This window comes from Apteryx rowi, unplaced genomic scaffold, assembly GCF_003343035.1.
Source record: "Apteryx rowi isolate R43461 unplaced genomic scaffold, aptRow1 scaffold_601, whole genome shotgun sequence".
Lineage (NCBI taxonomy): Eukaryota > Metazoa > Chordata > Aves > Apterygiformes > Apterygidae > Apteryx > Apteryx rowi.
Window position 1 is genome coordinate 312,613 of NW_020450874.1, and position 14,488 is coordinate 327,100.

General features: G+C 36.4%; 1 protein-coding gene across 5 annotated transcripts in view; it reads right to left on the reverse strand.

The window, feature by feature from the left end:
• The window catches only part of SRFBP1 (serum response factor binding protein 1), an 83,755-nt gene that overhangs the window by 45,033 nt on the left and 24,234 nt on the right, over positions 1 to 14,488 (reverse strand). For 4 of the 5 annotated variants that reach the window (XR_003256284.1, XM_026083469.1, XM_026083470.1 and 1 more), the window contains 2 exons: positions 11,965 to 12,053; positions 10,775 to 10,847 (listed from right to left, as the gene is read on the reverse strand). Coding sequence is in view for 3 of the 5 variants with exons in the window: in XM_026083470.1 (XP_025939255.1) it covers positions 10,775 to 10,847; positions 11,965 to 12,053 (162 nt within the window). In the remaining 2 variants the exon portion in view is untranslated. Of the gene's footprint in view, positions 1 to 10,774; positions 10,848 to 11,964; positions 12,054 to 14,488 lie in introns of those variants that run through there. The other variant, XM_026083471.1, reaches the window with a different exon arrangement.

Consider the following 14,488-nt stretch of genomic DNA (forward strand, 5'->3'; position numbering starts at 1 on the left):
TGTACAAGTATCTGAAGGGAGGGTGTCAAGAGGATGGGACCAGACTCTTTTCAGTGGTGCCGAGCGACAGGACGCGAGGCAACGGGCACAAACTGAAACACAGACAATTTCATCTGAWCATGAGGAAAWACTTTTTCACTGTGAGGGTGACAGAGCACTGGCACAGGTTGCCCAGAGAGGTTGTGGAGTCTCCTTCTCTGGAGATATTCAAAACGCACCTGGATGCAATCCTGTGCGATGTGCTCTAGGTGACCCTGCTTGAGCAGGGGGATTGGACTAGATGATCTCCAGAGGTCCCTTCCAACCTCAGCGATTCTGTGATTCTGTCTGACACAGCACTTTCATATACACATCTACAGTAACTCCAAAACCCACCTCCTAAACAGTAATAGCCAATTTAGATTCAACGAATATATAGCATTGTGAAGGTAATCCCCCCCACCACCACCACATGCATGAACCACCGTATCAACTAAGTAGATTCATGGTTTTCTACAGATATTTTTCTTAACTTCTCCAAAATAATTTAAACTACAAAGATAAGCTGATATACAGTAAGAGAATGACTAAAAATGTCTCCGTTCTCAACAGGACCATCATGACTATTGGTGACTATTAGGCCATGGCACGGAAAGACCAAGGCATAAGGAAAAAGGAAGCAGTGCTTACAGAAACATGTATGTTTTTAAGGTTCAGATGGATTATGAAGATGGTTAATGAGGAGACCCAACTTGGTGCACTAAAGCCAAATAGTTGTGGGGACAATGGAAGAAACCAACAACAAAAAAAATAGTATATATTTTGAAAACACAGGCTTTCAGAATGACCACAGGAACATGACACTGCTGTAATTATTTTGAATAATAAGTGTTTTGGTTTGCTGTCACTGCTCAATTTTCAAATCAGTCTAGGCATATGGGTTGCATTAATTTGTTTTTCTGTACTACTGTGAAAGTTGCATCTTTATGAAAAGAAACAATACAAAGTTATGCAAGATCCAGAAAGATGATGAAGTCTCATCTGCAAGCCATATTTTTTAAAAAGTGAGAATACCTTATTTTGCATCCTTATGAAAAAAATAAGATAGCAAAATTCTTACACAAGGCTCAAGAGGAAAAAGCTTCATCTGTAAGCCATATTTTTTTAAGTGAAGATAGTTGACAACCTTTATTATAGACCTTACTTTAATACTTTCCTTAAGTTGTCTCAAATCCAACAAAGGGCTGCCTTTGTGATCTGTTTTCACTTTATTACTAAAAATCTACTGTGCATAAGAAAAAAGCAAATGATGTCTGTTTCTATTTAAGTAGCTCATCAGTGGGGAAGGCTTGAAAATAAAGATAGTAATAGATCTTTTATAATAATATACTAAACATTCATTTAATTATTCTACGGTAATATATTAAAGAAATGCTGCCCATAAGCTTTTTATGCAATTGAAAGCAATATTTGGTGTTAAAAAAACCTATTTCTGTTATCATATTGAAATAAAAGTTAGAAATGGCTTTCAGCTATTTCCTTACCCCCAAAGTTGTACAATACAAAGTTCTCTCATTTTCCTCTGTTTTCCTTACAACTTACTTGAACTGTTCTTTTATGCTTGCTATCTAGATAAGATACATCATATTCCTTAGTTTCCCCCTGCCAATATTGTTAAGCTTGCTAAATTAAGGTATGTTGACTCCATGAAAGGAGCAAACAGATATTGGAGACTTTGACTTAGGGAAGCAATTGCATTAAATATGGGGTTTCTCATTTTAGCATAAACATGAATGAAAGCAATATATCRGTGAAAGTAATATCAAATACTAAAAACAACAAGAACAGAACAGAAATCCTCAGTCTGGGAGTCTACCAACCTGCCTTCTCACTGTTCTAAAGACCATATCAGTGGGTGGTAGGGAGGAGTATTTAGGGCAAGGGGGTAGTACAGAGGAGATAGTGTTAAGTATTCTCTTTATAAGGTTTCTTTCTTCATATTCTTATTATTAATCATGAATATCAAGAGCTAAATGTCAGGACTCATTAACATTGAGAAAGGACTCCTAACAGACAGTTATCCAGCTCATCCATATACTTTTACTCCATTTCAGCTCTGCAACATCAAAACATTGGTATTTTATTGCTATCATTCACTTCTAAAGAATAAGCATACATATGCGTTTGCCAGACAGAGATAAGTAAATTCCATTACGAAGCAACAACATTGCTGCCGTGACTTGAAAGCAATTATGCATACCATCATTCGCACCAGGAGTAATTTGTATTTGTTCAGGCTCTGTTACCCCTTTCTGGAAGTGTAACATTGTGCTATTTCAATTGTAAAATAATTCTTTTTTAATTTCAGAAATGGAAGGAAAGGAGTTCTTTCAAGAAAGAGTCCTATCAAAAAGTTGTTACTTCTGATGCAAAATGCTTGTGAATTACTAAGGAATGATTTCCTCCAAGAACATCACAGAAAAGGAATTCCAGAGAACCCCATGAAGAAGAAAAGCTATCAGTGAACACATCCAACCCCATGCAGGCTATCAGGATGTTTTACACTGCTTACTGTGTTTTGCTTGTGTTCTTGGGGGAAAAGGGGTGCAGAGGCAACAATAAAGACAGACAAACATCTGTTGGGAGAACAAGTTTATTCCCTTTTCTTGGCAACATGCAACAAAGCAGGAGACAGACAAGCCCGGCAGAAAGCCCATAGCAAAAGCAGAAGAGACAATCTGACCTTCAAAGTTACAGCAAACAATTTTTTCCCTAATTCAGTGCCCAAGATGCTTTAATATTCACGTGAGGAAAGTGATAATACGCAATGCTGTAACCAAGCAAATACAGAAATAGATGATGCTTTCTTCCCCAACTCTAGTCATGGGGCACTGGTTGTCATACAAATATCCTTGCTATTTTTGCATGAAAAACGTACTAAAGGTCATTTGTTTACATCTTCTCTGAAACAGTCTATTTTCTGGTAATATCAACTCAACAATATAAACCAGCACAGAATAGAAAGTTTGTAAGTTTATCTATTAAAGCAGCATTAGGCTCCACTGGTCAAACATGCAGGTGTAGTATTGTTCCGCACAATATATTCTTACTGCACGTATAATAGATGAGTAATTCATATATGGATCTATCCATCATTCAAAGCACTGTTTCCTGCATCACTGCAGAGCAGCGCATAACAAGACACTTCCCAAAAGTATCAGATTTGTGGAAGTCTGTTGTGGTTATGTCCAAAGTTTTAAGATGTATACACACACATCTGACCAGAATTACTGAGTGTAGACATAGTCAGATTTACTAAGCCTGCTAATACTTGGAGTTTCTGGACAAAAACAGAAAACCATCAAAATCTGCTAAGTATGTAGCTTCTGATGGATAGCAAGTGAATGCGGATGAAGCTCTCCATTGCTCAGCAATGCTTCAGCGGCGAAAGTCGCCTGACAGAGCTGGGAGGCTCCAGGCTGTGTCTCCCAGATTGCTGGTAGCACCTTGTCTTCAAGGAGATGCACTGCTCCATTGCAGCAGGGCTAAGGGACTTCACACTCTTCTCTTTCCTTTCTCCCTCCCTGAAGTCATCTGYGAGCAGCATCTGGCCCATACCGCTTACAAAATGGGACCACCCTGTCTTTCCTTGAGAAGTAGCAAGGATCTTTCCTAAACTGATTATACACTAGAGTTTTAAGAGTTTCCTATTACTCTTTCTAAAAACCTTTAAAGGTTAAGACTTCACAATGTTAGTATGAAAGTATGTTGTCTAATATGAAAGAAAATATTAGTGACATTTTTATTGGAAACATATGCTTGGAGGTAAAGGAAAAAGCAAAACAGCAAAAAGGTACATCAGTCTTTGCTCTTACCTAATGCAAATACTTACAGTGAGATGGTAACTGAAACCTAGGCTACAGAAGATGAAAGCATCAACCAAAAAAAGAAACCACTATTGTAAACCACTACTGTTATAAGAAAACGATAAGGCTTTTCAAGAAGTCTAGTATGTCAGGATATAAAAATTCCATTCCAAAAAGACGATACTACAAGCAAAATTTACACGCGCCTTAGACTGACCTACCCTAAAAGCTTCAGTTGTCCAGTCTTGAACAAAAAGGCCTTTCTCACTTGTATCACTATTACTTTCATGTAATTGGATGATTTTTGTTCCAAGGCTAAAGATTGTAAAAACATCTGTAAGATTAAAGCTCTACCTTTAGGAAAAATTTGGCTTTCAAAAGCTTGATGGTGTTAGAGTTCATTCTTAACCCCATCTCTGTTCATAACTTGCTAAAATACGTAAAGTTAAGAGGAGGATAAAATAATTTAGAGTAAAACATTTTTTTTGCCTCTCTCCTCTTGTAATAAACTCATTAAAATGGGATATTTATTGCAGAATACTTTAAGTGTATTAAAGGAAAAACATTGTCTTGACATATCCATTTCCATCAATAACTTCAAAAAAAAAAAAAGAGTATGCATCTTTGCAAGCCATTTAGCAATGCTTGTAACTAACTGCTATTCAATCCAAACAAATGGAAGACATTTTCCTTTTAAGCACTGCAAACATCCTTTCTTCCATATCTCACTAGCAGGCATCCTCCAAACAATATTCGTATAACATCATCTGCTTTAATGACAACATTTTCATCTTATGATAGATATAAAACCTAGTTCTAAATCCCTAATCAAAGTAAAACTATGTAAATTGTATTAAATTAAGATCTAATTTTAGCAGAGAAGTTTAAAAAATTCAAAATAAGTTAGCTATTGCTAATGATTTGCTAGATAATCAGTTACTTTTGTGTAAACAAGCTTTAAGTATTACAGTTTTCTAAACAGGGTAAGAAGTACTCTACAATGGGTAATTAATCCATTTTTACAGTAGCACACTTAATAAACAATAAAAAATATTCCTGCAATTGTACACGGTTGTCTATTTCAGAGAAGTAGAATTGCAGCAGAAAGTCTAGCAAGGATCATCCTGTTCTTTTTTCCCATCTTTCATGGATTGTTAAATAAATATTTTATATGGTTTTGGCAAAATGAACTCTGAAGAACTCAGAAAACAGTGCTCTATTCCAACAGCTTTGAGAACTCCTGCAAACAATTAACCCAGTTCCTGCATCCACGTAGCTGGAATTTTTAACTGCTCTCATTTCCCACAAGGTTTATTTCTGATTGTTGTGCTTGAGACGTTATTAGCTGTATTTGCCTATTAACTTCTTTTTAAATCTCCAGCTCTAACAACAAAAGCACACAAGAATCAAATTAAATGTCATTCCAAACCAAATGGCACAGCTTCCAYGACACAATATTTAACCTGAAAAATGAGCATCTAACATCCTGCTTGTATGAAACAGTATATTGACAGTGAAACTGTTAGAAGTCCACTGTTTAGGATCTACTTCAGGATAGGAAAAAAGCATCCCCCAGAATTAGTGATAAAACAACTAATATCAAATGATAGCAAGCATTTTCTCCTCCCTATAATACCAGATGGGAATTAGTAATGGTCCAAGCTAGAAATAGCAGTTAATGAAGCAGCAGTAGAGAAGAGATGGAAAAGATCCTACCACAGAAAAACTCAGAACTGTTGTAATGGATAACTCTACAATATTCAGAAGGTGAAACAGTTAGCTCTGCTCACATGTAAAAATCTGAATCCTCATTATTTCTGTATTCACTTTTAATTAATTTCAAAACTGCCTTTAAAAAACAACATCATGGGAGCATATGTAATTCTGAAAAGGACCTGCAACTGAAAATTCACTTTTGTCTTATTTTGAGAGGAGAGTAGCTCTGACAAGTCCTACCGAGTTGGAGGCAATCACTAACAACATCCATCAGGAAAACAAACAAACAAACAAAAATTACACTCAGGATGAAGGATAAAAGAAGTTCCAAGAAGTAGCAGCAAGTAGACTGAAGATGCTCTGTGCTGACCAAGAAACAGCTCCCCCGTATAAACAAAACAGTTCAAAAGGCTTATTAGTTTAATGGCAGCTGAATGCAGAAACATAATTCTTAAAGGCAAAGAACTTCTCAACTCAATGCCTCATTCTTTTTTCCCCCTGAAAACTTGAGTAAGACAGAAAACTGTCAGAAATCACAGAATTCCAGTCTTTCTTCCCTAAGCTTGAAACAAGTCCTTTGCAAAACGGAACCCTCCTCTTGTGCCTTCTGAGGGCAGCAATAGAAAGTCCTTCCAAAAAGGCACTTGTCTATGCTAGCAGTTCCTAAAAGACTTTTTTCAATCATGTGGTAGGGGAAAGGTGGTCTGCATCTGTTCTTGATTGGTGGAAGAAAAATTCATATTTAGAAAGAAGTGTGCTGCCTTTGCCAACTATGAGGAAAACTCACAAGAAGAATTGTACTATTTTCCTTCCCCAGGATTTCCACAAAGAGATATCATCAATCTATGACAACCATTTGTAGCTTTGTTTAAAAAAAATAAAAAAAAATTAAAGCTATAAGCAGCAATCTCAAGAARAAACTTTTAGATAAAAGAATACATGTGCTCCCAGATTCTGGTGTAACACTCACTTTCTGACTACAAGCCACATTGGCCACAGTAATTATTGTTGTGGGTTTGTCTTTTCAACTTCTCTAGATTTACAGCTTGCTATACTCCTCAAGCCTAGTGACAGAGTGAGCGGACCAAAGCCAGTGGTTAGAATACCCTGATTTTGCAGGGGGGGAAAGTACACCAAGACTGGAACTTGCAGCTTTATGCTTCAGTGGATGGAGAAAGCTAAGAGGATGGTCTTAAAGGAAAAGTAAATTGACAGAGGGAAATACAGGAAGAAACACAAAATAATCAAAGCAGCTGAGGAAAACAGAAAAGATTTAGGAGCACATCTGCACAGTTTCAGGTGTACACTACTAGTGTAAACATTGTATACATGTGGGTCAGATTCCACATTACTAGCAGCTGCAACATATTCAGAAGAATCATTYGTCCAGCCTGCATTCATTTACCATTGAAAGTAAGCAAACCATCCACTGATCTGGAGTCTGATTAAATCAATTATCAGGCTGTTCACAATGTAAAACTACACATCTTTAAAGGATGTTTTGTTTTTATTCTTTTATCAGAGTTAAGTTCCCTTTTCTGCAGAACATTCTTGACTTCAGCGGTTTCCACACTCTAATATTGTATGCTACTCTACCTCTAGTACCTTTTAAAAAAAAATATAGGTTTACATTTCCTTTCCCCACATATGGGAGCTGAAATGGGCAAACTTCTCCAAGTCAAGTAAAATACTAAGAAGAGCTTATATGTAATATTTTGCCCAAAAGCCAAGCAGAGAGACCCTGCTGGGCAGTGTCAAAGAAATAGCTCATAACCTTACTTTTACAATTAAGTTACAGCACAGGACTGTAATAAGCAGCCTAATACTTATTATACCACATCCACAAATAAATTTATCTACTCATCTCAAGCACTTGCCCATCCCAAGTTCATGCAATCCTTTTCCATAACTACTAACACAAAAAGCCTGCTTAGCCTTTCATCACTTGATCTTGAAGGATATAATTTGGCAGCTGGGGCAACTCGTTTGTTTTCCATAAAGGAATTGCAGCTTAAGTAGAACTTCCCTTTTCCTTTTTGTGTTGTATCACTGCATGTTGACAGCTGCACTGAAGACTTTCAGGTGGAAAAGAGAAGTACTATTAGGAGGTTGTGTGTACAGGAATTTGCCGAAGACCATATTCTCCACCTGTTCCTCTCACTCTAGGTTATTTATTTTTTTCAGTATTAAGAAAAACATAACTTGTAAGCATCTTCATCTTGCTAAGGATACTAGATGCATTTGACAGAGCAGACAAGCTATTACAAGCATGTCAGGATTAACAGCATCTTATGTTTTAACGATTTATTCTAAGTAAGTATCTTTAATTGTCTTAAGTATTTGGAACAAGAGAATAGATCTTCAGATGTGCTTATAGCTTTGTGAAAAACAAAAGATTTACATAAATGAAAAACAACTACGGAAAAATGAACATTCAGTAACAGAGAAGGCAGACATTTTTCCACAAAGCACATAAGCAGAAGCTGCTGGACTATTTCAGTGGGTTCTATGGAAAATGATTGATTCCTGTATTTTACAGGGACATACACACATGCAATCCATTGGTTTTGAAAAGGATTTGCATCTCCATTGAAAAATATCTAGGGTACACACTGAAACTGCTGGAATAGTCTGGATAATACAAGTTTGCTTTAAGTTGCGCCTTTGCAGACCACTTATCAGCATACCTCATTGATAACTTCTGTCCATTCTTTCCTAGAATTTCCAAAAAAATCCAATCACATTATGCTAAAAGCTCTTTATGAATTCCTTGGATCAATAACTTAAGAGAAATGCTGGTGGGTGCGAGGCTTTCACCAGTAAAAAACCTCCCACCACATCAAAGTTTCAGTGATTTGCCTGAAAGCTCTTCTGTTTGTTACTCCTCCATGCTGAATGAGGAGTGTTTCCATGCCAACTCTGAAAAGCTCTGTTAGTCTAGAAATCAACAGTGGTGAAAAAAAAATATGTAAACAACTAGTGCCTTACAGGCTGTGATTCATTAGAAAAAGAACATGAATTTTTCTTTCGACTAAGAAACACACTGTAGAGCCAGTAAAGTGCCTATTTGTTCATTTTTAAAGACTGAAAACAACAGGAAACAGCCTTTTTGCTAAAAAATATCATTATTAATATATTAAAGGCACACTTTCACAATAAAGACCACTCATGGAATGATTTCACAGGCAACTGAGATCATTTAAATAGCTATGTGCCTGAAAAGGCAGCTTTTGCTCTCAGTTGCTCACTTTTAAGACTCCTCCCTTTCTATAAACTATTTCAAAGCAAAATTTGAGTTTGCCTTTAGCTTTCCAGATTACAGATCTATCCTCCTTTGACAATGGCTCTCAGAGCTAACACTTACAAGTCTTACAGTTGTTAAATTTATGTAGCATCAGTGAGCCACTACTAGCAATAGACATTTTCCTTTAATTCTGCATGGCTCATTCTCCACTTGACCAAATGACAACCTCCCACAGTAAAAGATTTTCTCCCAAAGCAGTCTGTCACACTGTTAATACCAGAATCAACTGCCTACCTTTGAACACCTCAGTTTAGGTGTTCTCTTACCCTAGACTCTCTAATTCATAGAAACAAGCACTCCATGAAAGTGATTCAGCCCACTCAGCATCTGCATTTCTCTCTGGAGACACTTCTCTCCGTTAATTACATAGAAAACCAAAAGGCACTAAGACTTCTTAACTGATGTTCTTAAATACCTAGGATTAGGCGAGGTAAACTGAATATAACTACTGCTGTTAAGCATGGATGCAGGAGAAAAAGTAGACTAATATAGCTTAACAGAAGGCCTACACCAACTGAAAAAAACATACGGGTTGTAGTCCTAAGTGCAAGCAGACTTTGGAACGTCAGTATGAACCAACCCTGGAACTCAGAATGCACCACAGACGACATGAACAGCTCTGGAGGATGTTCTGGCAGCACTGATCTTGCAGTGAAACCCTCTCAGAAGTTCCCACAGAAGTCCATATAACATGGGCTTATGAACTTAGTGCTATTTTGTTAATAGCTGCACTACAGTCGGTCGCTCAACATACACTCTTACAATTCTAGCAACATTTCTAGAGCTCTCATCATTTAGCGTTATATTCCAACAGATACTTTAAACTGCATAACAGAGTGACAGAAGGACACAAAGTTTAATACCAATAGTCGGCCAAAAAAAGCAGAATGTCTCTACTTGACTGTCATGTAGCTTGACTACTGTTTTGTGTTACAACACAGTGCTGTCCCTTTTCTTTTGCCAATAGCTTATTTTGTTTAAGCACAGTTGCTCTGTGGAGACTGTCTTGTTTTGCAAGTACTATGCAAAAAAGAAAAAAAAAAAAAGCTCCCAAACGAACAAATCAACCCCAAATCAACCAACCAACCAAAAAAATCCCAAGACACTACCATGCCACCTTACAAATCTGGTAAAAAGCAGCTCTTACTGGTCAATAAAGCCTTTCTTATTTGAAGACTAAGATCTGCACAATGATCAGGAAAGAAAAAATATAGGTAAGAGTGATTTAACCACTAAAGGTTTCAAAGAAAAACAAAGAGTCTCTTAGCACATGAACAGTTTTCTCTGCTTATACTGTGATCTCGAGCTCAAACCTTAAGATTGGATTTTGCACTTCATTTCAACATACATAGTTTTAAGAAGGATCTGTTAAAACTGAGATTAGTACAAAGTGTTATGAAGTTAAACAGCAAGTCTAAAGTTTAAAAGAAGTCCAACTCCGTAAGCATTACCAGTCTCTTGCAGCTTAAATTGCAGGAGCTAAAGAACATTAAAGTAGGATACTAGTAGCATCACACAAGTTTAGAGAATTGCCAGTAAAGATACTATATTGTCAGACACCTGAAATGCTGTCCAAGTTCCTGAGCCTTAACCTTAACTAACCTTAATTAACCTTAATTTCTGCACTTTCACCATTACAGTAAAAGTTTGAAGCATCAAGCATTTCTAACCAAATGCAAGTTTAGTCTGGCAAGCTTAAGACACAGATTAGCCTAACACCTTGACAGATGCAGTAAACAAATGTGTAAATATGCAAATACTCATAATTTTCCAGCTGTGTTACAGCAATGGCCAAGCTGACCTTGGGAAGAGTTCAGGTAAGTTTCAATAACATAGTCCCAGAAAACAGACAAACTTTTGTTTCTAAAATAAACTACATTTTTATTTAAATATCTATATACAATATTACCTTCATGGCATGGATTTCTTCTATCAATCTCTCAGCTCTTTTTTGGTTCTTTAATATCAAGTCTTCTGAACCCCTGTAAATGAAGTCTGTGTTTATTAAAAAAGTCTTTTTGTTGACTTAAATTTACCATGTGGTGATACTAAGCAGCAAAATAAATAAATAAAAATCCACAAGAAAAAAGAATCTTATGCTTCTGTTCTGAACGGAAAAAACAGTGACGATTATGAAAAGTAATAAGATAGATGCTATTTCATTAAAAAACAATAACTAAAAATTCTACTGATACACACAAGACACTAATCTCAAATATTATTAGATTTTAAGATCTGTAATTTTTAAATATAGAAGACAATTGGACCTGCTTCTTATTTTGTACAATTCACTAAAATCATGGGAGGGAAGTATGCTCATTTACACTTTGAGCACAGGAACAAGGTTTCTCTTCTGTTGTCTCCAGTGAAAAGTGTCACAAATTACTTTGGGTCAGTTGGCTTTAAAAACAGTCTAGAAAATCTTGATTTAAAAAGCACTTATTGGAAAAAAAAAAAGTATAAATTGTTTACCTATGCAAACTAAAGAATGTTTTTTGCTATAGAATCTTGCAGACTACTAGAGTGAGGAAAAAGTTGCACGACTTATTTTCAACAGCACAGTGACCTAAAAGATCAAGTTGGATATTTTTAAAGTGCTGCAAAAAGATTCTGTAAGTGGTTGGGATTAACTCTCAAGACATTAAATAAAAAAAAAAAGAGTTATCCCAATTCTGCTTTACAAAACCATTTTTTTTTGTTAGCATTTTTATTGCATCTAAAATATCACAAAAATAAGACAGAGTTTATGCATCATAGTACTTAAAATACAGGGAGAGGACCAAGTCTATTTCAAAATAATTCTGCATTCTTAACAAACATATTTTAAGTTTATGCAGAATTGTTGTTTATAAACAGTTAAACAGTATAAATGTGTATAACATTTATATACAGTACTATTTTTATAAGAAGGCAGGCTAGAGCTTTGAAAATCTTCATCATTTCATACTGTGGTTTTCAATGTAATATACACACACACAAATTTGTTCTTCACTGGAAGAGTGGTCAGCCTCTCCCATTTCTTTGTTGTTTTCAGAAGAAAATTAACATACTGTCTCATTGATAAAAACACAAACAAGTATACCAGTATTAAAAACTGACTTTTTCAACTTTAATTTCCCAATGTGTCTGGTTAGTCTGCGAATAGTCAGGACCCTGGCCTTCTTCACATCTTTTCTCATCTTCACAACCTGTCAGAAAGAGGGAAAACATCATGAAGCTTGTTTTCCTTGATTAGTTTCCACATACAATACATTTGTTACACTGACTTAAGTTTTGTAAATTAGTTCAACAAAAACCATATTGAAAATGGAGTACATTCCCTGCTAACACAAATCTCAGTTCAAGTGAATTCACATTTCATTTAAAATCAAACTGCTTCCATAAACAGAGGAAGAACAACCAACAGTCTAAAAATGTGTCTGAGGTCTAAACAGAAGACAAGACATTCCTAACTAGCCATACTTTAATATTATTCTTAGAGCTAGACTGAGCTAAAGATTTGAAGAGACTCACCTTTTACCTTCACTTTATTTTTGTCCCAGTAAAACAGCACCAGTACTTTTCCATTAGTACATATTACATATTGCATTGAAAGCATTATTGTTATGAAACATCTGACATGTATGGAAAGACCCCCAAACTAAACATATTTACTTACATATTTTTGCTTCTCGGATTCTGTTCTACGCATCTGAATTCAATTTTGTTGAAAACAAAAATGTGATTTCCTACTTGCTACATTCATTTTCACTGTCAACTTCCAGTCCTCTGCTCCTCCCAAAATATATCTCAAAATACACAGTATTAAGGAAACCTGACAACGGTATTTTGGTTTTATTTCTCTCCCCACAATAAAAGAAACAGAATTCTAACTATCTGTAAACAAATGGTACAATCAGAAAGGTCTCCAGAAGCTTTTGCCATGAAATTCCATCAGAGGCAACCTTAGGGCTAGACATTGGCTTCACCACAGTGCTCAGTTTGGAGAGACAGGGACTCGCTACTGACCTGTGACCTTGGTTACTTACAATTCAGAAGAGTTTAAAGGTATTTATTCAGATATACCTATCACTGTTAACATTTTGTATTTAGAAGTTAAACCTATAGAATAGGGAATGTTAGAACACCATCATCATCATCATCATCATCAACAACAAAAAAACCCTCACCAAAAAAGATCTTCCTCACAAAAGCCAAATTTTTCTTGATTTCATCTAGTGTGGATAAGGGTCTAAAGAACCTGTTACATCCTTCCCAAGAAAGTACTTCACTGTGCCTCAGATTTCTATCATATCTTCTAATTTCTTGGAGACAATATCAAAATGACTGCATGCTGCCCAAACATCTGACACTTCTCATTAATGCAGTTCCACCAGGAATATTAGCATTCCCAACTTCCAACAAGCTTGACAGAGGAATAAATGTTCTTTTTTTTTCCCCCCTCCCAAAGCTCACAGAGGGACATTTGCCTTTTTTGTGAAACCACAAATTTTCACCTCAAGGTTATACTACGATGGAGATAGCCTGACTATTATTTATCTCCCGCACAGATACCATGAAAGTGAGAAGAAAACACTCATCTAAAATAAACAAACAAACAAGTTTTGCCTACCTACTTAGAGCTAGCTTATAGCTTGGTTACCTCCACAACCAACAATTTAAGCCTTGAGCAGCACTCAGCAGTGGCTCTGCTGAAGGCTGGATCAGTCAGAGCAAAACAATTTCAAGAGATAGGTACCTGTCGATTCAGGCCTCAGCTCTGCCGTGCCTCCTGCTACGGCCAAGCACAAGAAAGGAGCATGCCTAGCAGCTCTTCCGCTATAAGTAGGGAAGGGGAACCGTATGGGGCTGCAGTTACTGGCAGCTGCACAGAGAAGGGAAAAGGGAAGGAAAGGTTTTGGGCCAAGAATGGCTGATACTTAAAACTGGTGTCTTGTTTTAGTCTGAAGAGCAAAAGTCAGTACTTACCTCAACCCTAGTGGTGGTGGTGGAAAACCCTAAAAAACTATGCACACAGGTGGACCCGCAAGCATTTCCACTTTAGTTAACAGTAGTGACCRCATGCAAAAAGGGTCTGTGCTTAATGCCATGTCTATGCTAGAAAGCGGCCCAGTAAGTCTCACGAGTTTATTACAATTGACATGCTTTTTCCAGAACGCACACAAAAATCTGACAGCGCATGTTGGAGCTGCACACACCCGACCATGCCAGCACTGCCAATTACAGTATTTCAGACATGAAAACTATTTRAATACATATTTTTAGAAGGAAAAGCTAGAAGGGAGGTAAAAAATAGAAAAGTATACTAACCATTGAAGTAATGAGAAACAGCAAAAGAAAACACTGCATGAACATATCAGAAGTTGTAGGAAAAAAACGCACTACGGAATAAACCCTTAACATTACCTTTTTTATTTGAGCACGTAAACATTTCATTCTATATGATGTTTGAGTGAAATTATTACAGGTTTTTCTCTAATCTGTTTTTAAAGGAAAGCCAGTTTCCTATTTTACATCATTTTTTTAAGTGGAGGGAAGAACATAAAGCATCTTCTGGTTGAATACATCTTCGAAAAAACATACATTCAAGTAGTTTGGCACTTAAGACACAGAACAGGTATGC